The 25,922-nt window shown below is 44.2% G+C and overlaps 2 protein-coding genes across 4 annotated transcripts in view; both read left to right on the top strand.

The window, feature by feature from the left end:
• The window catches only part of LOC144698328 (uncharacterized), a 694,970-nt gene that overhangs the window by 666,970 nt on the left and 2,078 nt on the right, over nucleotides 1-25,922 (top strand). The gene's annotated exons all lie outside the window — the stretch shown is intronic.
• On the top strand, nucleotides 16,157-19,501 carry LOC144698321 (uncharacterized). The gene is made up of 2 exons (XM_078570276.1): nucleotides 16,157-16,212; nucleotides 17,882-19,501. The coding sequence occupies exon 2, from the start codon at nucleotides 18,322-18,324 to the stop codon at nucleotides 19,354-19,356; it is 1,035 nt and encodes a 344-aa protein (XP_078426402.1). The 5' UTR covers nucleotides 16,157-16,212; nucleotides 17,882-18,321; the 3' UTR covers nucleotides 19,357-19,501.

Here is a 25,922-nt window from a genome sequence, read left to right as displayed (position 1 = left end):
GGAGGGTCCTTGAGAGGCTGCAGAGCAGATTTGCCAGAATGGTTCGAGGGTTGAGGGATTTTAATTGTAAGATTAGGTTCGAGAAACTGGGGTTTTCCTCTTTGGTGTGATGGAGATTGAGGGGAGATTTGATAGAGTTGTACAAGATTATGAAAGGTATGGGTAGGGTAGTTAAATGAAAGCTTTTCCCATTAGCTGATTATGAAAGTTTTAAGGGACAGAGATTTAAGATTTTAGGCAAGATCGACAAGGGGGATGTGAGGGAGAGATTTTTTACCTAGTGATTGGTAGTGACCTGGAACTCTATGCATACATTCAAAGGCTGATGATATTCAGGTCCTGATGAATCAAGTGACTTTCAGATTTTGATGTGATGTTTGGTTTGAGTTTCTCGTCTCCCCTCCTCTTCTAACATCCTGTAAATAGAGTTCACAAGATCCATCACTGTCAGTCCAGGACAGAAATTCTGAAAGGCCAAACGTTTCTCTTGGTTTGAATTTGCCGTGTGTAAAACCTCCCCTTCTCCCCTGTAAAAGAAATTTCCAAAATCCATCCCTGTCAGTCCTGGATAGAAATGCACAATATTCTCTCCTCCTGCGACCTGGGCCAGGATGAGCGCGCATGCGCCCTGCTGCACATTGCCCCCTATAAAGATGGCGGCCGTAACCCCGGGCCTGGCGAAGGGAGAATTCCAGAATTTTTCGGCCCGTTCTCTGCAAACACAAGACCGGTACCTTGTTATTTGGGGTCTGCGGCCTGCACTGTGTCTTTATGAAGCCTCCCTGCCCACTCCGCTGGCTCCATTCCTTCTCACACACCCACTAACTCTGTTAGTTTGCTCCACTCGACATTCTCTCCCCTGCTCTGAGCAGCTTCACTCACAGACCAGCACTGCGCATGCTCGTGAAACAGACGTAATGCGCATGCTCTAAACACACACACACACACACACACGCACGCACGCACACACACACACAGACACACACGCAGGGTAATACGCATGTGCAGAGAGCTGCTGTAATGAGGATAGGGCACATTCTGCCCCGCAGTGAATGCTGGGTGACTACCCCGCCATTCAAAGGTGATAATATGCAACAGAAACATGTGTCCTGTAATCAGAATACGATGCCAAGGGGGCAAGCTATAAAATTCTTGAATTAATCTATGCAGTGACCAAATTGGTCTGGTCTCCACCATAATTCTCTCCTGGACATGATGAACAGCAGAACAAAGCCCTACAGCTAGATCTGAACTCACTGGAGTCTCAGCAGTTGGGGTGAGCTGGTGCATTTTTTTCGTTGCCAAACATGGAACATTAAATGCCTCTTGCCAGTAGCAATGCCCTGACTGTGGATCAAACTCTTTGAACTTTTCAAGTTGGAGTATTAGCATGTGGGCAAACTGAATAAAGCCCTTTGTACTCATGAAGTATCTGAATGGCCTCGCACCAGTGATGCTGTGTTGCTGTGTCGGTAAAAGAGATGATGAGTGAATCCCTTTCCATTTCCAGCTGGTCTGTTTACAGATTGAGTTTACCTATATGTTTTCAGCTCAGACATGGATCTCGAAATCTGCTGGTAATGGGTTCGTCCATAACAACAAGGAGCAGGAGTAGGCCATTCGGCTCCTCAAGCCTGCTCCGCCATTCAGTAAGATCATGGCTGATCTGAAAGTAACCCGAAATCTATATCGTGCCTACCCCCGATAATGTATCACCCCCTTGCTTACCAAGAATATATCCACCTCTGTTTTAAAAATATTCAAAGACTTTGCTTCCACAATCTTTTCAGGAAGGGAGTTCCAAAGACTCACGGCCCTCTGAGAGAAAAAAAACTTTGCTTCAGCTCCGTTTTAAATGGGTGACCCCTTATTTTTAAACAGCAATCCCTAGTTCTAGATTCTCCCTGAAGAGGCAACATCCTCTCCACATTAACCCTGTCAAGTCTCCTCAGGATCTTATATGTTTCACTAAGGAGTTAAAGCAACGCAAAATACGGCAGGTGCTGGCTATCTCAAATAAAAACAGAAAATATTGGAATTCTCAGCAAATCTGTTAGCGTCTGTGGAGAGAGAAACATACTTTTCATTTCAGGCCTGTAACCTTTCATCAGAACTGCACTGCATCCGAACTGTTAATTTTGCCTCTCAATCCAAATATGCTGCCAGGTGTAGTCAGGGAACTCAAGAAGAAAAAGAAAATCCCTTTGAGGAATGGAATCAGAGGAAAATTAAGGATGAAATGCCCGACTGACCAGAGACGGTCAAGGCATCTTTCCCTTCTTTAAGACGTTGGAACATTGACTCTGATGTTATCCGTGAAATTAACTGATCTGAGACATTGAAAGGATTCTCGTTACTGCACATCAGGAATTCAAACCTAATATCAGCTTCGGGACAATCAGAATTTGGTAACAAACAATACATGGGAAGGTTTAAGGGAGATGGCACCGGTTGTAGGAGAGCTGGTTCCCGGTGACATGGATGTGTCAGCAGTGGGTGGGATCAGACTGTTTCCATGTATCCACAATGAGTGCCCACCCTTTATTTTGAAAGAATAAAACTGATAGAGAGTGATAGTCATCTGGGTAGCGGCAACCTGAAGATTTGACTCACCTTCACCCTTGTTGGGATACCTTGTAGGCTGACCTTTCATAAGTCTCTGTGGCGCAATTGGTCAGCGTGTTTGCCTGTTTATCGAAAGGTTGGTGATTCAAGACCATCCAGAGGCGAAGTTGATACTGTTTTCCCTCCATCAGTATTCATTATCACACAGTTCCGCATTGTCACCGGGTACTTGGGCTGCAAAATAATATCCCCAAAATGGTGCCAGATCGACTGTTATCCAGTGAACTCCCACACAAAAAGGAAACACACAAACACATATAATGAGAAAAGATTTGAACCTATTAAATGCCTTCATCGAATCCATTAGAAATCTAGGAAATTATTGGATTCAAACAAAGCCATCAATTAATCTCTCTTCCTCAGCTCCACAGTGAGTGAGACAGGGAAAAGCAGAAAAGCAACCCGGGCCAAACCTCCCCATACACCGAGCACAGGCTCAGGGAAATGCAGGTGGATTATATCCCGATTACTAAACCTCCGAGCAGCATTTACAGAATACCCGAGTGAGAGAGTCACAAATAAAATCACACCAACTTTCTAAAGCTTTTCACTGTATTTGTTCTCAAATGTAAGATTTGCAGCTCAGGCAATGCTTCAACCCTCACTCCACTGATTCCGGTGGGGCTGTTAAATGTTTCCAAGAAATCATTTTAACAACTTCACAAGATCAATAAATCTTGATTCCCTGACTGGGAACGTCGAAGAGCGTTCAATCCTAACCACTAGACCACCATACAAGTTGTCCAACGCACTTTCGGTTTGGCTTATCTACAGCTTTTGCCCTTTTTTCCATTTCAGTTGAGGTTTAGGTTCAACAAAAAACGACTTCTTCAGCCAATGAAAACAACGGTTGCTGTGAGCTGGAACATGAAATTGACAGTGAGGAGAAATAGTCCCACAGGCTGCTCATGTGCAACTTTCAATTTCCAAAACCCTCCAACCTAAATGCTGTTGGTCCAATGAAAGTACCGAATCATAGTCACTGTGCCACGAGGGAAACTACCAATAAGGCTTGAAATTTGACTTATGGAGGCTGCTGTTGACATGTTATTTTTTCATTTCAGATCTCTTCTACCAGAGACAACTTGCTCCGACCAAATGGTCTGTTTAGGTTGAACACAGGTGACTTCTTCACCAATGAGAAGAACTATTGCTGTTAGCTGGAACATGAAATCGATACTTTCCTCCTTTAAGACAGTTCTTAAAGTCTCCCCCTTTGACCGAGCTTTTAATCATCTGACCGGATATGAGGCTCGGTGTCACACTTTGTTATATAATGATCTTGGGGAACGCTTTGTGATGTTTCATTACGTTAAACGTGCTTTATAAATATAAGTTGTTGTTGTAAGACACACATAGAAAGGCCCAATCTCCTCTTTTACCTTTTACGCTGCTGCTTCTCTCTGCAACTTTTGACCATGAAGTTGCACAACTAATGTAAATAAAATTTGTGATTTTAAAAACGCTTTCACCCCTCAGGGAACTGAACCACATTGACAATCACAGAGGAATACACACAGAGATATGCACCGAGAGTGACAGAGGCCTAAGGGAGACAGGGGCGCAGAAAACAAGGATGTCACTAACTTGGCACAGTTTTTGTTGAATGGAAATCAGAAAATACGTGTGTATTTGGATGGGTTTTCTTCTATTGAATTTAAAATTAATTTGGTTAAAATCACAAAAGGTAAAAACCTTAGACAGCAGGATGTTTATATTTACAACAAAGGTAAATGATAGCACTTCCACTCACACTTAAATAAACACGCTTGGACAATGCTCTTGCCAGGTTTTAAACTGCTGCACTATCACATGTGAAGTGTCTATGACCCCCACTCGCCTCTATAAACCCTGCGCTGTAAAGATCCCAATGGAGCTGTCTGGAATGTTAAGCGGTGACGTCATGCAGCAGCACTTTGGGTCTTTGTTTTGAAGAAATGGAATTCGGCTGTTCTCATTAGGAATGCTGGAGACAGACTGATCAACAATGTCATCATCAAATGGCACAGCTCAGTAAGAGGACCTTCCACCCATCGTGTCTATGTCAGTTTTGTACAAAGAGCTTTCTAATTAATCTCAATTTCCTTCTCTTTCTTCTTAACCCTGTTTTTTTTTCGCTTTCAAGCCATTGTCCAATTCCCATTTGGAAACTCAGAGTTAAGAAAATCAATATTGAAAGCTTCAGCTGGTTCCTCACCTGAGCAAATATGTCAGGCTTGGTTTTTCGGGCACTGACGTTTGCAGTGCTTTATTTTGGTCGGAAGAACAAGGCAGTATAATTTTCAGGGTGATCTGGAATCAATCGGGCCGAATGTCCTCTTCCTCTGCTGTAGCCATCCCAAGATTTTATATGAACAACATTAATACTCATTGAAGGCTCATTGCTGTGGCCGAGTGGTTAAGGTTGGATTCGAAACCCATTGGGAATCTTCCCACGTAGGTTTAAATCCTGCCGACTGCACTGTTTCCTTTTCTTCCCTTTCGGTGTCTCCAGAATAAATTACTGATCAAATGAAGTCAAAAATCTTCCAAACTCTCCCGTGTGTTTTTTCTGCCTGACTTCCATGTTCCTTCATTCCTGTACATCTGCTAGCATTCACCAAATCTCAAAATGAGCACCATTGGATTTGTACTGCACAGTGACTCGCTTTCCTGTTTCCAAGATAAATAGTTATCCTGAATGACATTCCATTCCCAGATCTAAATTATTTTAAACCAGTTAAACTATCTGTTTAAGCATGTGATCAAACCGGACCTTTGGATATCTGTAACAATCATTTATCCCTGTTCTATGAAGAGGGACAATCTGAAACAATTATTTAACCCTGAGTTCTGATAAAGAGTCATACGGACTCGAAACGTTAACTGTGTTCCTCTCCGCAGATGCTGCCAGACCTGCTGAGTTTTTCCAGGTATGTTTGTTTTTATCCCTGTTCTGTAACAGACTCGGTTGGCAGGTTAAAGAGGAAACGTATTGAGAATGTCGATATAAACTCAGAAAGAATAAGGACATGCTGAATCAGAATAAACGTCTTTTATAAATTCAATATGAAATCAATTGTGTAAATAAGTAATAATTATAACAAAACCAGTATCAGGAACCTAAGTCCAACTCATTATGTCATGGGGTCAGAGAAATTATTTTAATTAAGGCAAACTGTGCATGGATTCTGCAGAAACTGCTTCTTTGAAAGTGAATTGGACAACTACCTGAAGTGGATAAACATCATGTTTATGAAAAGAGAGAAGTAAATTGAGACTAATTGGTTCCTCTTCACAACAGAAGCTGGCACAGGTCTGTTTAGTGGTTAGGATTCAGTGCTCTTACCGTCGCGCCCCCGGGTTTGGATAGATATGATGGGATGATCGAATGATTTTCCAACATGTTGTGCCATTTGATGCTGACATTGTTGATCAGTCTGTCCCCAGCATTCCTAATGAGAACAGCCGAATTCCATTTCTTCAAAACAAAGACCCAAAGTGCTACTGCAGGACTGCATTGTAATCAGGGGTATTGGGTACTGTCTCCTGCTGTGTTTCTGTGGTGTAGTGGTTATCACATTCGCCTTGCACAATAATAGGTGCCCTGGTTGGAATCCGGGGCAGAAACATTTTCAAGTAGTTGAATTGTTCCTGTTTACTTTGGAACATTAACTGAACGCAGTATCCTACAACCACGTTATGTTCTCTCTTCATCATTTCACAGAATAAACACTCAGCAAAGCAAACGTACTTTTAAACTGGCAGCAGGTGAGTGCGGGCCCGGATATTGCTGCTTTTCCCTGTCTCTCACTGGAGAGCTGAGGAAGCGAGAATAATTAATGGGTTTATTTGAATCTAATAACTTGATAGATTTGGAATGTACAATGGTACATGGTTGATCATTTGTTAAATTATATTTGAAATTGATCCTCAGAAAACAATCATTACTGTTGGAAATCATTGGGTAACAGGAGAGGTTGCAATTTCTTTTCTTTCTTTTGTCGCTTAAGGACCCAATGTCACCCTGAACTGTGACAATGAATGTTGTTTGTGTTTTACATAAACGTGTCATTTTGTGGGAGAAACGTGCCTGTGGTGAAAGAGGCCTGAAATGAAAGTAGAAGATACAGGCATCAGGCTAGGTTGTAACCCTGGTGGTCTAGTGGTCAGGAATCAGCGCATTCACCACCATGGCCTGGGTTCGATTCCCAGTCAGGGAATGGTAATTTACTGCCCTCGTGCAAATTGCTAAAATTTAGCTGATTAAAACCTCAAAACGCATAAACGCTCTGCCAGAATCAGTGGAGTATGGCATCGGTGCCAGAAATATCATCTGTCAAGACCAAATACAGAGGTGAAGATATGGAATAAGGAAAGGGTTGTGTTAGGTTGCATAGCACCAACTGTCGGGATGATGGTGCAAGGCAAAATATAGAGATAATAGCGGAGCTTTTACTGTTTACAGCAGCACAAATATCTCCCAGATCTGGTTCCAACTCTCGTGTTAAAGTGGAAGAAAACTTCTCGCTGAATCTTCCACTTTTTTGCTGCACCTCCTTCCAAACATTGCAAACTCCTCCTGCATCTTCCATCCTGATATTTTTATTTGTGACATTTTGATACGAAACTGCACAACTAATGTGAATAAAGTATGTGATGGGAAAAATGTGTTCAACCCCTCGGGGAACTGAACCACATTGACATAGACAGAGGAACACACACAAACACATACACCAAGAGTGACAGAGGGCAAAGGAGAGGCAAACACCCCGAAAACAAGGATGTCACCAACTTGGCCAATTATTGTTCAATTTCATATTGCAAATTTAGTGAATGTTTGCAAACGAACAGAAATAAGAAACGCAGAAATGATTGAATGGTTTTTATTTCATTTAACTGATAATTAATTCTGAAGGCAGTTTGCTAAAGTTAGGAATTGCCGATGATGCTTTCATTAGTCTCTGTGGCACAATTGGTCAGCACGTTCGGCTGTTAACTGAAAGGGGGACATTCATTGTGGATACATGGAAACAGTCTGATCCTACCCACTGCAGACACATCCATGTCACCGGGAACCAGCTCTCCTACACACAGTGCCGTCTCCCTTTGAGCGTTTCAGTGTCTTGTCTGTTACCAAGTATTCTGATTGTCCTGAAGCCGATATTAGGTTTGAATTCCTGATGTGGAGTAACGAGAATCCTTTCAATGTCTCAGGTCAGTTAATTTCACTGATAACACTAGAATCAATGTTCCAGCATCTTAAAGAAGGGAAAGGTGCCTTGACTGTCTCTGTTCAGTTGGACAGTTCACCATTCATTCTCCTCGGATTCGATTCCTGAAAAGGGACTTCCTTTTTCTTCTTGAGTTCCCTGACCACATCTGGCAGCATCTTTCGATTGAGAGCCATAATTAATAGTTCAGATGCAGCACAGTCCTGATGAAATGTTGCAGACCTGAAATAAAAACAATGTTTCTCTCTCCACAGACGCTATCAGATCTTCTGAAAATTCCAGCATTTTCTGTTTCATTTCCTATAGCCGGCATCTGCAGTATTTTTATTTTCTTTAAATGATTTGTGTTAAGAATGTGGAATCCATGACCAGTAGACTCCAAGATACATGTCTGAGCTGAAACTGTATAGGTAAACTCACAATGTTAACATATTGTTCACCAGCTGGAAATGGAAAGGGATTCACCCTATAAACTCATTTACTGAGACGGCAACACAGTCTCAGTGGTGAGAGACCATTCAGATACTTCATGCATGTGAAAGGATTTATTCAGTTAGCCCACCAGTTAACACACCAGCTTTAAAGGTTCAAAGGATTTGATTCACAATTGAAGCATTGCTACTGGCAAGACACGGTTTCAATATTCCATGTATATTGAAGAAATATCATCAGTTCACCCCATGTGCTGAGACTTTAGTGAGGCCAAGTCTAACTGTAAGAGTTTGTTCTGTTGTTACTAGTTACATCCAGGAGAGAATTGTTGTGGATGTCAGTGCAATTTGGTCGCTGCATCAGTTCACTCAACAATTTTATATGTTGGCCCTATGGCCCCATCGTATTCTGATCAGAGGACAGAGATTTTGATTCTATATATCGACGTTCAATGGCGGAGAGGCCACCCAGCATTCGCTGCGGCTTAGAATGTGCCCTATCCTCACTAGAGCTCGCTACGGATGCGCTCATCGACTAGTCTTTGGAGCATGCGCATTGCGATCTGTTTCGCGAGCATGCGCAATGCTGGCCTGTGACTGAAGCTGCTCAGAGCGGGTATGAGATTGTGGAGTGGAGCAAACTAACAGAGTTAGTGGGTGTGTGAGGAGGAATGGAGCCAGCGGACTGGGTAGGGAGGCTTCATAAAGATACAGTGCAGGCCGCAGACCCCAAGTAACAAGGTACCGGTCTTGTGTTTGCAGAGAACAGGCCGAAAAATCCTGGATTTCTCCCTTCGCCAGTCCCGGGGTTAACGGCCGCCATCTTTATAGGGGGCAATGTGCAGTGGTGCGCATGCGCGGCCATCCTGGTCCAGTAGCAGGAGAAGAGAATGTTGCGCATTTCTATAATAAAAGCAAAAAACTGCGGATGCTGGAAATCCAAAACAAAAACGAAAATGCCTGGAAAAACTCAGCAGGTCTGGCAGCATCTGTGGAGAGGAACACAGTTAACGTTTCGAGTCCGAATGACCCTTCAACAGTTGAAGGTTAAACGTTAACTGTGTTCCTCTCCGCAGATGCTGCCAGACCTGCTGAGTTTTTCCAGGTATTTTCGTTTTTTTTGCGAATTTCTATCCTGGACTCACAGGGATGGTTTTTGGAAACCCCTTTTACAGGGGGTTAGAAGGGGAGGATTTACCCACAGCAAACTCAAACCAAGAGAAATGTTTCTTTTTCTCAATTTCTACCCTAGACTGACAGGAATGGATTTTGAGTACTCCATTTATAGGATGTTAGAAGATGAGGTTTTACAGATGGGAAATTCAAACCAAACATCACCTCAAAGCCTGATAGAATTACTCGATTCATCAGGATCTGGATATTATCGGCCTCTGAGTGTAAGCAATAAGTTCTAGGTCATTAGCACTCATTGTGTAAAATTTCTTCCTCATATCTCTCCAGTAGATCTTGCCCAAAATCTTTAAACTGTGTCCCAGCATCTTTTTACGTTTAGTTTATGGAAACCGCCTTTAACTGGCTCATATAAACCTCAGGAACCTCACATCCTTCATAATGTGTGGTGATCACTGGTTTGCACAGACCCAGATGTTCTGTGTCTGTGACATCATCACACATCGACAATTACACTGTGACATCATCACACATTGACAATTACACTGTGACATCATCCCGCTCTCCAGGTATTTCCTCAGCTGGGAGATTTTTCTCTGACTCCAGTACTTATGATATCTTTCCAGCTGCAGAATCCAGCAGGAGAGTTTAAATTTAAAAATGGTGAAATTGTTTCAGAGGTGAGTATTTCAAAATACCATTCATCTACAATTTCGAGATTTTAGTTCTGTGCTCTGTTTCTGTGAGAGGTTCCATTGCTCTGGGGCTGGTGTGAGTCCTTTCCTGTGGATCTGAACCCATGTTCATCCATTGCTCTGTTTCACCTCTGCCCTCCCTGATCACCTCTCTACCATTGTCTAACTTCCTCTGTCTCTAATACTGCGTGTAGTTTAGCTCTGTTTAGGATTTTACTGTTACTCCTTCCGACTGTCTCAATGAGGTGTCCACCGATGCCCATCCCCTGACCATGTGCTGCTGGCTTCCCAGCTTTATCTTCCCACAGTTTCTTTCATAGTCAGGAATTGTTTTTCCTGTGCTATAGTCCATTTCTCTTCCACTTCTGAGCTTATATTGCCCATCAGATTTTGCACCGTCTTTATTCCCCGTAATTCATTCTGCACATCCTGAAACATTAACTCTTCATTTCACTCTCCACGGATACTGCCTGACCTGGTAAGTTTTTCCAATAGCGCTAGCAAAAGTGAACTTGCAAATTAGGTAAGGGGATGGGCCAATGGAGATGCAGTGGCAAACATTTGAGGGGATATTTCAGAATACACAGAATAAATAGATACATTCAAACAAGAGAGAAAAATTTCAAGGGGACGACCCTCATGTGTAGTTAACTCAGAAAGTTAAAGATAATATCAAACTTAAAGGAAAATCATATAATTGCGCAAAGATGGATGGCAAGTCAGAAGATTGGTGAGAATATTTTAAAACTGCAAAGGATGATGAAGGGATTAATAACGATGGAAAAATTAGAGTATCAGTGAAAGCCAGCTAGAAAGATAAAGGCAGTTTGTAAGATAAGAAAAGAAGTTCTATAGACATTGAAAAATGAAAAGAGTTATGAAAGTGAACATTGGTCCTATAGAAAGTGAGTCTGCAAATTAATAATGGAAAATAAGGAGCTGGCAGATGAATTAAACATTGGTCTTCAGAAAATAGGATCAAAGTAACATCCCAAAAAATAGCTGTAAATCAGGACCTGGAAGGGAGGCAGGAACTCAAGAAAATTACAATCACCAGTGAAGTAGTACTGAGGAAATTGTTGAAGCTGTGGGCTGACAAGTCCCCGGTTCCTGATGGACTTCATCCTAGGGTCTTAAAAGAAGTGGCTACTGACGTAGTTGATGCATTCGTTTAAATTTATTAAAATTCCCTAGACTCAGGGAGGTTTCATTAGATTGGAAATTAGCAAATGCAACTCCTTTATTCAAAAAGGGAGGGAGACAGAAGGCAGGAAATTCCAGACCAGTTAGCTTAATGTCTGTTGTAGGCAAAATGTTAGAAGCTATTATTAAAGACATTGTGGCAGAGCATGAAGAAAAATTAAAGGTAATCAGGCAGAGTCAATATGGTTTTGTGTAAGGGAAATCATGTTTAACCAATTTATTGGAGTGCTTTGAAGGAGTCACATGTGCTGTGGATAAAGGGGAATCACTGGATGTGCTGCACTTAGATTTCCAGAAGGCATTGGATAAGGTTCCACATAAAAGGTTCTTGTGGAAAATAAAAGCTCATGGTGTAGGGGATAACATATTGGCATGGGTAGAAGATTGGCTCACTAACAGGAAACAGAGAGTTGGCATAAATGGGTGTTTTTCTGGTTGGTGGGATGTAACGAATGGTGTGCCACTGGGATCAGTGCTGGAGCCTCAACTTTTTACAGTTTATATAAATGACTTGGATGAAGGGACCAAGGGTATGGTGGCTAAATTTGCTGATGACACAAAGATAGGTAGGAAAGTAAGTTGTGAAGAGGACATAAGGAGGCTACAAAGGGTCATAGATAGGTTAAGTGAGTGGCAAAGATCCGGCAAATGGAGTATAATGTGGACAAAAGTGAAATTGTTCATCTTGGCAGGAAGAATAAAAAAAAATAATCTAAATGGTGAGAGATTGCAGAACTCTGAGATTCAGGGGGATCTGGGTGTCCTAGTGCATGAATCACAAAAGGTTAGTATGCAGGTACAACGGGTAATTAGGAAAGCTAATAGAATGTTAACATATATTGTGAGGGGATTTCAGAACAAAAGTAGGGAGGTTATGCTTCAGTTGTACAGGGCACAGGTGAGATCACATCTGGAGAACTGTGTACAGTACTGGTCTCCTTATTTCAGGAAACATGTAAATGTGTTAGATGCAGCTTAGAAAAAGGTTACTAGACTAATACCAGGAATGGGCAGATTGTGTTATGTGGAAAGATTGGACAGGTTAGGCTTGTATTACTGGAGTTTAGAAGGGAAAGATATGACTTGAATCAAACCTTTAAGATCCTGAGGGATTTTGACAGGGTCGTTGTGGCGAGGAACTTTCCTCTTGTGGGAGAATTCAGAACGAGGGGTCACTGTTTAAAAATAAGGGGGCGCCGATTTAAGACAGAGATGAGGGGAATGTTTTTCTCTCAGAGGGTAGTGAATCTTTGGAATTCTCTTCCTCAAAAGGCAGATGAGCTGAGATGAGGGCTGAGTCGGTGATGTTACTAGTGAAAATAGATGGTCTTGGTGAAGATGTGGATTTTTGTTTGGAAGCTCATCTTGGGGTGAAATATTTCACCATGGTTGTGAACAGTCTGGTTCAGTCTCAGACAGTTGTCAGGGAGAGGGATGGAGTCGGTGTCAAGGGAGTGGAGTTTGTCGCGTGGACTGAAGAAAATGACTTTGGTTTTCCCAATTTTTAAATGGAGGAAATTTCTGCTCATCCAGTACTGGATGTCAGACAAGTCAGGACGGTGTGTGACTTGGAGGGGAACTTGGAAGTGATGGTGTTCACATACACCTGCTACCCTTGCTCTTCTCGTTGGAAGAGTTCGATGGTTTGGGAGATTCTATCAAAGTTCTGGTCAAGTTGCAGTGATACAAAATCTTGCTTATCACCTGCATCTCCCATCTCTCTCTCTCTGCTCCAATAGAGGCCAGAGTTTGTATAGATCCAGACAGCATGACAGGTTCCCTTCCCTGAAGGACATTAGTGAACCAGTTGGGTTTTTATGACAATCCAGCAGTTTTCGTGGTCACTTTTTCCTCGTGCCGGCCCCACAAATTCCCAGATTCATTCCGCTCAATTTCACAACCTGCCTTTGTGTTTCTGTGGGTTCTCTCTCACTCCCTTTTTTCTGTTTTAAATCAGTTTCACAGGGTATCAGAAGGAGAGAACTTGTGGTTGGGAAACTGAAACCAAACATCACATCAGGATCTGACGGAGTCGAGTCGCCCAATTTATCGTAACCTGAACATTATCGGATTTTGAACATGGAAGGAAAAAGCATCGTTCACAGTGGGGAGAAACTGTACACATGTCCTGTGTGTGGACGAGGCTTCAGCCGATTATTTGACCTGTCGGAACATAAATGCAGTCACAAAGCATAGAAGATGTGGGGATTGTGGGAAGGGATTTAATTACCCAGTTCAACTGGAAACTCATCGGCGCATTCACACTGGCGAGAGACCGTTCACCTGCTCCGAGTGTGGGGAGGGATTCACTCAGTCACCCAACCTGCAGAGACACCAGCGAGTTCACACAGGGGAGAGACCTTTCAAATGTCTGGACTGTGGGAAGGGCTTTAAAAGTTCTGGGGAACTGATGTCCCATCAACGTGTTCACACTGATGAGAGACCGTTCAGGTGCTCTCAGTGTGGAACTGGGTTTATATGGTCATCTCAACTCACTGAACACCAGCGAATTCACGCTGGGGAGAGGCTGTTCACCTGCTTTGAATGTGGGAAGGGATTTAATCGGTCATCGAACCTGCAGACACACCAGGGAGTTCACACTGGGGAGAAACCATTCACTTGCTCTGAGTGTGGGAAAAGTTTCAGTCAGTTATCCCACGTGATAACACACCAGCGAGTTCACAAGTAACTACAGTGATGGGATTTTGCTGTTCATCACATCCAGGACTGAACCATATTCATTGGGGTTTGTTTTTGCTGATGTTAATGAACTCCAGCCCAGTTATAGGTTTTAATATTCTGGATAAAATTCAAATCAATCCGCTTGGTGTTTTACAGTGTGATGAATCTTTTCAATATCTCTGACACAAGTTAGTTCCTTTCAAAGTGCTCTCCCTCTCACCTCCATCCTCACCTCCAATAATAAGTATGAGGAACCCATGGAGCTTCTATGTCACTAAGATTGAGACAATTCGATCAGCTGCCTCTGCTGCTTCCCTCCCTTCCACTAGCTCACTGGGACAAACTGTCTCTAAAGCTTTCCTTTGTCTGAGCCCTGAACCCACATATTTATCTAGTTTCTCTCCCATTTCCCCTCAGTTCTCATCTTGTCCTTGAGACCCACCTCCTGCTCCATCAAGCCTATTCCCACTGAACTCTTGATCACCCAAACTCCCCCTCATTTCTTTCTCTGTCTGTCTGCAGTCTTTGACACCATTGACCAAATCTTCCTCCTCCAATGCCTGTCCACTGGTGTCCAGCTTGGTGGGACTGCACCCTCTTGATTCCTTTCTTATCAATCTCATTGTAGCCAGAGAATCACCTGCAGTAACTGTGGCTATTTGAGTTACAATTTCACAGATTGACTCACTCAGTAAGTGATCAGATCTCACTGAACTTAGATATAAAAATGATCCATTATCAGTCTCACAGTGACGGTATCTTACAGACCAAGTCTTTCTTAAGATCAATGGAGAAGAGTGAAAACATTCTCGTCCACAACCCAAGCACATAGTGAGAAAAAATATCTGAAAATTCCCTTTAAAATGAAAGGTACAGCAGAACGACACTGCACTGCTCTGTTACAGACTTATTGAAACAGATTCATTGTCACCTCCTCCCTTCCCACATTCGAGGGCATTTTCCACACACTTTCCAGATGACACAGTCATTTACTTGTACTTCTTGCTATTCAGTATTGTGTTTTCACTGCTCACAATGTGATCTCCTCTACGCTGAGGAGACTAATTCCCGATTGGGTGACTGTTTTGCGGAACATCACCATTCAGTCTGCAACTGTGATCCTGAGCTTCTGCTCATTTACTGTTTTAATTCTAGGAATCACTTTTGGTCTGAACTCTCTGTCCTCAGCCTCCTGCACTGTTCCAATGAAGCTCAGTGGAAGCTCGGGAAACAGCAGCTCATCTTTTATTTGACACTTCACAACCTCCTAGACTCAAGCTTCATTTCAACAATTTCAGATCATTGCCACCACTCCCATTTTTTTCAGACAGTCGGTTCTGCTGTTGCCATTTATCCCTCCTCTGGACCTGTCTTTTGTTTCTCCTCTTGTCCCATTAGTTTATTTACTTGTCTCATTATCACCCAATGTTGTATCATCATCCCCTTTCTCATTTAATCACTCCAGCCTTCCATCCCATCACAAGACCGTTTGTCCTTTCCTCGTCTCTTTTCCCTGACTCTGTACTTGTTTGTAAACTATTACATCTCCAAATTCTTCCATTTTCTATAAAAAGCCAGCGACCTGAAACATTCACTCTGTTTCCCTCTCCAGAGAAGCTGTTGACCTGCTGAATGTTTCCAACATTTTCTGTTTTGTGCTCGGATTTCCAGCATCTGCAGTATCTTATTTCAGGGTCACAGTGGATCAGCTTTCTCTGAATTATCGTTCCCTGTTTAAAGGTGATGAAGGAGCTTTTAAAGAATGAGACAATAACTGTCCCCCTGTTCGACATGAAACTAAACTCACTGTTAATTCCTCCTCAGTAACAATTGTAAACACAAAGCTTCCAGCCGGGATTGAACCGGGGACTTTCTCATGTAAAGTAAAGGTGATAATCAGTGCACTAGGGAAATGAGTGTGAATCCCCCCCGGACAGAGGGGAACTGACCATCCATCTCTAGCTCTAATTCCCAAACAGAAAATGCTGCCAAGAATCAGCAAGTCAGGCTGAGTCTGTGGCCGCTCTCACCATCTGAAACCGTCACAATGCCCGGCTGATTGACGGCAGCTCTGGACCAATAGGAAGAGGGGGCGGGACTGGGGGACCGAGCGGGAGTGGCTGGTCCTCCGACCAATCGGAGTGAATGAGGGGCGGGGCCGGGCTGGGAGTGAAGCATGCGCAGTGTGAGTAATGGCGATGAAGAGACGCTTCTTTCTTAGTTTCGCAATCGGTGAGTGGATGAAATGGTGGGGAGAAGGGAGCGATGGATCAGGCCGGTGGGCGGGTTGGCTTCGTAAACATGTTGTGTAAACGGCAAACACGGAGAAAGAACTTATGGTAAACTTTGGACCGTCCCCTTCGTTTACGCCGAGGTTTCTCCCACTTTCAGGCCCAGGGTTAACGGCCGCCATCTTTATTGGGGGCAACGCCCGGCGGGGCGCATGCGCGGCGGCCATCTTTATTGGGGTCAACTTTTTGGAATCTTAATTGACAGAATAAGAACAACTTGTCCATCAAACTGCTTCATGCTTTGAGTTACAATGTCTTATTAATGAGGTGGAACAACGGTATCTGTCCAAGTCAGTGACAATAATTCGTATTTATACTGGGACTTTAACATAATAAAACTTCACAAGGCATTTCACAGAAATGTTACAAAGTAACTTTTGATATTGAGCCACATAAGGAGATATTGGGGCAAGTGACCAAAAGCTTGGTCAAAGAGGTCGGTTTTAAGGAATGATTTGTAGGGGAGAAAGAGAGGTGGAGAAGTCCAAGGACAAAAATCCAGAACTTGTGGCCTTGGCAAATGAAAGCACAGTCACCAATGGTGAAGTGATTAAAATCAGGAATGCTCAAGAGGCTGGAATTAGATGAGTTTAGAGATCTCGGAGGGGTGTGTGGCTGGAGGAGATTACAGACATAGGGATGATCACAACCATGGAGGAAAACAAGGATGAGAAATATAAAATTTAGTTGCTTCCTAACGAGGAACCTTTCTGGGTCACTGAGCACAGGGGAGCTGGGTGAACAAGACTTGGTGCGAGTAAGCACACGGGCAGCAGAGTTTTGAATGACCTCAAAATTACAGGGAGGTTGAATGTGGGAGGCCGGCCGGGAGTGCGTTAGGATAATTAAGTCTAGAGGTAACAAAGGAATGGATGAGAGTTTCAGCAGCAGATGAGCTGAGACTGGGGTGGAGTCGGGCGATGTTACTGAGGTGGAAATAGGCGGTCTTGGTGATGATGTGGATATGTGGTTGGAAGCTCATCTTGGGGTGAAATATTTCACCATGATTGTGAACAGCCTGATTCAGTCTCAGACAGTTATCAGGGAGAGGGATGGAGTCGGTGTCTAGGGAGTGGAGTTTGTAGTGGGGGCTGAAGACAATGGCATCAGTCTTCTCAATATTTAAATGGAGGAAATGTCTGCTCATCCAGTACTGGATATCAGACAAGTCAGGACAGTGTGTGACTCTCAGGGGAACTTAGAGTTGATCGTGTTCACATACACCTGCTACCCTGGTTCTTCTAGGGGGAGGAGGTTGAGGGTTTGGGAAATTCTGTCAAAGTTCTGGTTGCGTTGTAGAAATATGAAATGTTTCTCCTTCACCCCCTGCTGCTCCTAGATACCTCTCTCTCTCTCTCTCTCTCTATCTATGTGCTGTCATAGAGGCCAGAGTCTTATGTAAGCCCAAACCGGGTGGCAGGTTCCCTTCCCTGAAGGACATTAGTGAACCAGTTGGTTTTTTATGACAATCCAGCAGTTTTCATGGTCACTTTTTCCTCGTGCCGGCCCCACAAATTCCCAGATTCATTCTGCTCAATTTCACAACCTGTCTTCGTGTTTTTGTGGGTTCTCTCTCACTCCCTTTTTTCTGTTTTAAATCAATTTCACAGGGTGTTAGAAGGGGATGATTTGCAGTCAGGAAACTGAAACCAAACATCACATCAGGATCTGACGGAGTCGCCCAATTTATCACAACCTGAATATCATCGGATTTTGAACATGGAAAGAAGTTGTACTGTTCACAGTGGGGGGGAAATGATCCTGTGTGTGGATGTGGCTTCAGCCGATCATCTGATCTGTCAAAACATAAATATGATCACAACGGAGACAAAGGACAGAAATGTGAGACTGTGGGAAGGGATTCAGATCCCCCTCTGAGCTGGAAACCCATCGGTGCTGACAGACTGGGGAGAGACCGTTTCCCTGCTTCACCTGTGGGAAGGGATTCACTTAGTTATCCCACCTGCTGAGGCACTAGTGAGTTCACACTGGAGAGAGACCTTTTACATGCCCAGACTGTGAGAAGTGCAATAAAAGTTTTGGAGATCTGATGTCCCACCAACATATTCACACCGATGAGAGACCGTTCAGGTGCTCTCACTGTGGGACTGGGTTCAGGCAATCATCTGACCTCATTGTACACCAGCGAGTTCACACTGGGGAGAGGCCGTTCACCTGCTCCCAGTGTGGAAAGACATTCACTCAGTCATCCACCCTGATGCGACACCAGCGACTTCACACCGGAGAGAGGCCATTTACCTGCTCTGAGTGTGGGAAGGGATTCACTCAATCTTCCAACCTGATGAGGCATCATCGAGTTCACACTGGGGAGAAGCCATTCACCTGCTCCGAGTGTGGGAAGGGATTCACTCAGTTGTCCGAGTTGCTGTCACATCAGCGAGTTCACACTGGGAAGAGACCTTTTAAATGTCAAGACTGTGGGAAGTGCTACAAAAGTACTGGAGAGCTGTTGTCCCATCAACGTGTTCACACTGACGAGAGACCGTTCAGGTGCTCTCACTGCGGGACTGGATTCAGGCGATCATCTCAACTCATTCTACACCAGCGAATTCACACTGGGGAGAGGCCGTTCACCTGCTCCGAGTGTGGGAAGGGATTCACCCAGTCATCTCACCTGCTGATACACCAGCGAGTTCACACTGATGAGAGACCTTTTAAATGCCCAGACTGTGGGAAGTGCTATAAACATTCTGGTGAACTGATGTCCCATCAACATGTTCACAATGATGAGAGACATTTTAAATGCCCAGACTGTGGGAAGTGTTTTAAAAGTTCCAAGAACCTGATGTCCCATCAACGTGTTCACACTGACGACCGACCATTCAGGTGCTCTCACTGTGGGACTGGGTTCAAGACATCATCTCAACTCACTGTACACCAGCGAATTCACACTGGGGAGAGGCCGTTCACCTGCTCTGAGTGTGGGAAAGGATTCACTCAGTTATCCAACCTGCTGAGACACCAGCGAGTTCACACTGGGGAGAGGCCATTCACCTGCTCCCAGTGTGGGAAGGGATTCACTCGGTCATCAAACCTGCTGAGACACCAGCGAGTTCACAAGTAACTGCAGTGAATGGATTTTGCTGTTAATCACATCCAAAACTGAATCATATTCATTGGAGTCTGTTTCTGCTGAAGTTAATAAGCTCCACTCACATATAGGGGTTAATATTCTGGCTAAAAATCAAATAAATCAGCTTTTTGTTGAATGCTCACTGTTATTATCTCTCACACAAGTTAGCTTCTTTTAAAGTGCTCTCCCTCTCCCCTGTCTCCTCCATCCTCACCACCAGCAACAAGTGTGAGGAGCTCATGGAGCTTCTTTGTCACTAAGATTGACACAATCTGATCAGCTGCCTCTGCTGCTTCCCTCCCTTCCACTAGCCCACCAGGACAAACTGTATTTAAAGTCCCCCCTTGTCTGAGCCCTGAACCCACATCTTTCTTTAGTTTCCCCACCCCCATTTCCCCTCATGCCACCTTAGTGCTCATCTTGTCCATGAGACCCACCTCCTGCTCCATTGACCCTATTCCCACTAAACTGCTGATCACCCAACTACCCCATGTTCAATCAGATTGTTAATGGTTCTTTCTCTCCAGGTACTGTCCCTCTCTCCTTCAAATCTGCCATCATCACCCCCTCCTCAAAAAACAAACCTTTCACCCCACCGTCCTTACTGCCTCATCTCCAACCTCCCTCTCCTCTCCACACTGTTCGAACCTGCTGTCATCTCCCAAACACTGGGATTCTCAGTGTGAACAGGGTGGGATGTGTTTGGAGACAGGATGTCCCAGTTCTCCACCCTGGGATTCTCAGTGTGAACAGGGTGGGATGTGTTTGGAGACAGGATGTCCCAGTTCTCCACCCTGGGATTCTCAGTGTGAACAGGGTGGGATGTGTTTGGAGACAGGATGCCCCAGTTTTCTACCTTTAAAGGGACAGGGAGAGGACCAGCTGGGCTGAATGATGCTGCTTTATGACATCTCTGCAGTGCCTAGTAACCATTCTCCCTGAGCCCTGCTCATTATGGGCTGGCTTTAGCTCAGTGCTGTTACAGGGAGGGAAACAGGAGGAGGATTCAAGCTGTGTGGAGCTCAGGATTAATGGGGAGAGATACAGGGTCAATTTCTACCTTACTGAGTGAGAAATGTCATTGTCCCGGATACTCCCTGTCCCTCGGTATCTGTATCCGGGGGACAGGCTGATGGGTTTACTCTGTACCTAATCCGTGCTGTATTTGATTGGAGAGTGTTTGAGTCTGACAGTAGTTGTTGACCTCAATGATGATGAGATAAAACCATCAGTTTCCCCCTGGACACAGATCCTGAAGGACAAGGAGCGTCTGGAATATTTTGGATTATGTCCTTGATCCGGTTTTGAACTCCTTTCTCACATCTTCTCTCATCTTGCTTAGTTCTAATGAAAAGACCCCCAGTTTCTCCAGTCTCTCCTCATGGGAAAGAGAAATTGTAATTAAGTTAGAAACTCAAGCAGGAGCTTCACAGCAGACAGGTCACCATGAGAAAACATTTCATTCCACAGTCAGTTGTTATCATCTGGAATACACTGTCTGAAAGTTTGGTGGGAGCGGGTTCAACAGTATCTTTCAAAAGGGAATTGGAGAAATGCTTGAAGGAAAACATTGACAAGGCCACGGGGAATCAGTAGGGGAGTGACTATTCAGATCGCTCTTCCAAAGAGCTGTCAAAGGCACAATGGGCCGAATGGATCCCTTTTTAGCTGGAGGCTCTCATCCATGGTGTCATCTGTGAATCTCCCCTGCACCCTCTCCATGGCCTTAACATCATTCCTGTTATAAGATGCCCAGGATTTGACTCAATATTCTAAATGCAGCTTAACCAATGATTTACAAGTTAATTTCATAAGGAAAAGTGGAGTAACAGGTTCAAACAGCATTTTAAACTTGCCCTTCAAACTTAAAGATCTGTGTATCTGAACCCCTTGTAACATGGCTAAAATACTTTGAGGTAAATTCTCTGATATAATGTGTGTTATGGGATAGAGAAGTTTAGTCTGAATTAGAAACTCAAATAGGCTGTTCACTGCAGACAGGTCACCACAGCAACACTGATAAGACATTCCATTGCACAGAATCAGCTCTTTGGAAACTCGAATCAGATCAGGGAAAAGTTCAGAGTTTGTCTGTTATTAACCACAATATAAACTGAAACCAGAGTGAGGAACAGAATAGATCAGATTATAATGTGTGATGTTTATGCCTATAATTGTGTAACTATCAGAAATAACAGAATTAACAGTGGGCAAGGTAGTTTAGGGAGAATGAGAAAATTCCTGAAGAAAAGTAACTGCTGGGAACCAGGGAATGTCTCCTTGTAAATCACAGATTAGAGAAATTCCAGCTGTCTTTTCCTCACTTCCTGCCAAAACGCAGCAGAGAAGCCAAAGAAGATTCAGGGGCCAGAGCTGCATCACCACAGGTTATAAAAGTGAGGGGACACTGATGTAAGGGGGCAGTCGGGACTGGAGACACCGGAGATCAAGCTCAGAGTGCCCGAGGTTCCATCCAGCGGGCTGACCTCGTGTAAGTGACTGTGGACACACGGGACATGCATATTTACTCTGATTGATGGATCAATATAATATACGGTAGAGGACAGAGAATCTGCTCAGCTTGTGTTTCTTAAAAAGGTACTAAAATTATTGACACTGGACTCTCAAATCTACTGATTTACCCATCTCTTTACTGTTCTGGCCCTCTACTCCCTTTAAACTGTTCCCATTCACAAACATCAAGGGGAATTTTTGACTGATTATGGAGCGCCTGTAAATGGAGAAGAAATTGGAACCAGTCAGAGAACATCTGTAAATGGAGGAGAAATTGTGACGTTTGAAGGAGAGTCTGTTAATGAACAGCAATGTGACTTGTCAGTGAGGGACTTGTAAATGAACAGCAATGTGAATTGTCAAGGAGGGTTTGGAACTCAACAGCAATGTGACTTGTCAGGGTGGGTCTGTTAATGAACAACAACGTGATTTGTCAGGGTGGGTCTGTAAATAAACAACAATGCGACTTGTCAGGGAGAGTCTGTAACTGAGCAGCTCATGCGACTTGTCAGGGAGAGTCTGTAACAGAACAGCAATGTGACTTGTCAGTGAGGGTCTGTAAATGAACAGAAATGTGAATGAGCAAGAAATGGTGTGGTCAGAGTGTGTCTGTACAGGAAGTAGAAATGGTCACAGAGAGCCCTTGGTTAGTTATGGGAGATTTTGGAGTTGGATGGCATAGAGGGAGGAACATAGTGATAGGCTAAAGGGATAGATGGATAGAGCGAGAGAGAGAGAGAATAAAAGAGAGAGAAACCAAAAACTAATTGAAGAGGAGAAAATGAGTCAGATTCCATGTGGCAGATAAATAGAATTTTTTTCAAGTATATACTGCTTTGACAGTTAGTGGTCTTAGAAAAGAAAAAAGCAGCCGATGTCTGATCAGGAAAGAGGAAGCTGGTTGAGGAGCTGCAGTTAGTTTAACACAATCTCAGTAAATGGAGTGATACACAAACCAGCCTCCCATGCGGGTGAGCGGCAGCAGCAAGAACCACATGAAAACAGGAGATTGTGGAAGGTCCAGCAGTGTCAGGATCCGAGAATACAGGACCGACAGAGGTTATTCAGCCTATCAAGTCTGTACCAGCTCAAAGACCAACCCAGTTCATCCCACTCCCCCTCTTTCCCCGTACCCCCCAGTTGAACCCTAACAAAGGCCTGAAAGGTTGACTCTTTCTCTCTCTCCACAGTTGTTTCCTGAGCAGCTGAGTATTTCAAACATTTTCTGTTAGATTCTTGGGAAATAAGTTTGTTGAAGAAACGACCCCAAACACCTGCCCTCACGCATCAAATATAAAATTAGTAAACAAACACCGACCCCCCCCAACCAATATAAAAGGAGTTTTGTTTTAGAAACAAATATTTCTGTACAGGCTTTTCATTCTTGGTGTGTGGGCATTGGTAGCAAGTCTATTAAATATATTGCGCATCCCCAGTTAGTCTTTGTGCAGGAAATGATGCGCCACCTTCTCCTTGACCCACTGTCTAGTGAAGGTGCTCCCACAAGGTCATGACGTAAAATCCTGAGATCCACCATTTTCACTCAGCGATAAAGGAGCAGTGAGAATATGCACAAGACAAGGTGTGTGACTGAGATGGAAAGATGGGGATAAGGGTGTTCCCCAGCATCTGCTATCTTTCTCCTTCTACGTGGCGTAAACCTTAGGGTTTGGAAGTTCCATAAAAATTCTGGTTGTGTTGCTGATGTCTCAAATCCTTCGTCTTCACCTTGTCCCGTCTCCCTCTCTCTCTCCTCAGGTAGGGACAAAGACCAGGTGGCAGGAACCACTCCCATGCACTTGCTGGCTGTATCAATTGAAATAATAATAATATATGGTTGGCGCCAATCATAATCGGAGCTCGGAATATGATTTTGTTTTTAACAATGTCATGGTTTAATGGCGCTGCAGTTAACCAGCATTCACAGATAGGCAGAATATGCTCTATCTTCACTGCGGAAGATCATTGCGCAGGCGCGGCGCCAGTCTGTGGCCAGAGCATGCGCAGTGCCATGTTGTGGGCGGAGCATGCGCATTGTCAAGTTGTGGCCGGAGCATGCGCAGTTGCGGTGCAGGGAGGAGAGTCGCTGTCGGGTCGGATCAGGGAGGAGAGCGGAAGCAGAGTCGACCCAGCGGGCAGGTGAAGGCGATTGGAACCGGCGAGCGGGTGGGACGCCTTCAGAAATATACACTCAGGCCTCAAACCGCGAATAGGAAGCTTCCGACCCTGCGTTTGCTCCGTTTTGGCGACGGCGGCGTCTGTCACGATATCAGATCCGATTGATGGCCTCCATCTTTTTGGGACGCGTTTGTGCGCATGCGCGGACGCCAACGTTATAGTGGCAATGGGCAGCAGTGCGCATGCGCGTCCGCCATCCTTTTAGGGGGCAATGGGCAGCAGCTGTGACAAAAAAAGAGTTAGGAATTGTCAGCAATCCGGATTAGAGAAAGTGAAGATCTCTGGGGGGGACTGTGAGACTGGAGGAGATTACAAAGGAATGGAATAGAGTTTCAGCAGCAGATGAGTTGAGACTGGACTGGAGTCGGGCGATGTTACTGAGGTGGAAATAGGCGGTCTTGGTGATGATGTGGATCTGTGGTTGGAAGCTCATCTTAGGGTGAAATATTTCACCATGGCTGTGAACAGTCTGGTTCAGTCTCAGACAGTTGTCAGGGAGTGAGATGGAGTCGGTGGCTAGGGAGTGGAGTTTGTAGCGAGGACTGAAGACAATGGCTTAAGTCTTCCCAATATTTAAATGGCGGAAATTTCTGTTCATCCAGGATGTCAGACAAGTCAGGACAGTGTGTAACTTGGAGGTGACGGTGTTCACATACACCTGCTACCCTAGATCTTCTAGTGTGTGGAGGTTGAGGGTTCGGAAGATTCTGTCCAAGTTCTGGTTGAGTTCTAGAAATATAAAATCCCCCTGCTTTACCGGGTGCCTCTACCACCTCTCTCATTCTTGCTCTCTTCCCCTCCTCCCAGAAGGTCCAGAGTCTTGTGTACACCCAGACCGGGTGTCAGGTTCCCTTCCCTGAAGGACATTTTTGAACCAGTTGGGTTTTTATGACAATCCAGCAGTTTGCCGGCCCAAAATTTCCAGATTCATTCAGCACAATTTCACAACCTGCCTTGGTGTTTTTGTGGGTTCTCTCTCTCTCCCTTTTTTCTGTTTTAAATCAATTCCACAGGGTATTAGAAGAGGAGGATTTGCAGTTGGGAAACTGAAACCAAACATCACATCAGGTTCTGACAGTGCCGCCCAATTTATCGTAACCTCAATATCATCAGATTTTGAACATGGAAGGAAAAAGCACTGTTCACAGTGGGGAGAAACGGTACACATGTTCTGTGTGTGGACGAGGCTTCAGCTGATCATCTGGCCTGTCAAAACAAATCTGCAGTTACAGCTGAGAGAAACTATCGAAATGTGGGGATTGTGGGAAGGGATTCAATTACCCGTTTGAGCTGGAAGCAGATCGATGCACTTACACTGGGGAGAGGCCATTCATCTACTCCCAGTGTGGGAAGAAACTCAGTCTCTCATCCAATCTGCTGAAGCATCAGCGAGTTCACAGGGCAGAGAGACCGTTTAGTTGTCCAAACTACCGGAAGTGCTATATAAGTTCCAAAGACCTGAAGTCCCATCAATGAGTTCACATTAACAAGAGATATTTTAAATGCCCAGACTGCAGGAAGTGCTTTAAAAGTTCTGGGGAGCTGATGTCCCATCAATGTGTTCACACTGACGTGAGACCTTTCAGGTGCTCTCACTGTGGAACCTGTCAATGAAACCAACTCACTAAAGACCAATGTGCTCACACTGGAGTGCACCTGCTCCAAGTGTGGGAAGGGATTCACTCAGTCATCTGACTTGCTGAGACACCAGCGAGTTCATACTGGGGAGAGACCATTCACCTGTTCCAAGTGTGGGAAGGGATTCACTCAGTCATCCACTTTTATATTCCATTCCCTTGCAATAAAACAACACCATTTGACTTCCTAATCACTTGCTGTACCTGAATACTAACATTTCCTGATTC

This window comes from Cetorhinus maximus, chromosome 23, assembly GCF_964194155.1.
Source record: "Cetorhinus maximus chromosome 23, sCetMax3.hap1.1, whole genome shotgun sequence".
Taxonomy (NCBI): Eukaryota; Metazoa; Chordata; class Chondrichthyes; order Lamniformes; family Cetorhinidae; genus Cetorhinus; species Cetorhinus maximus.
This window is presented reverse-complemented; position numbering and strand designations above follow the sequence as displayed.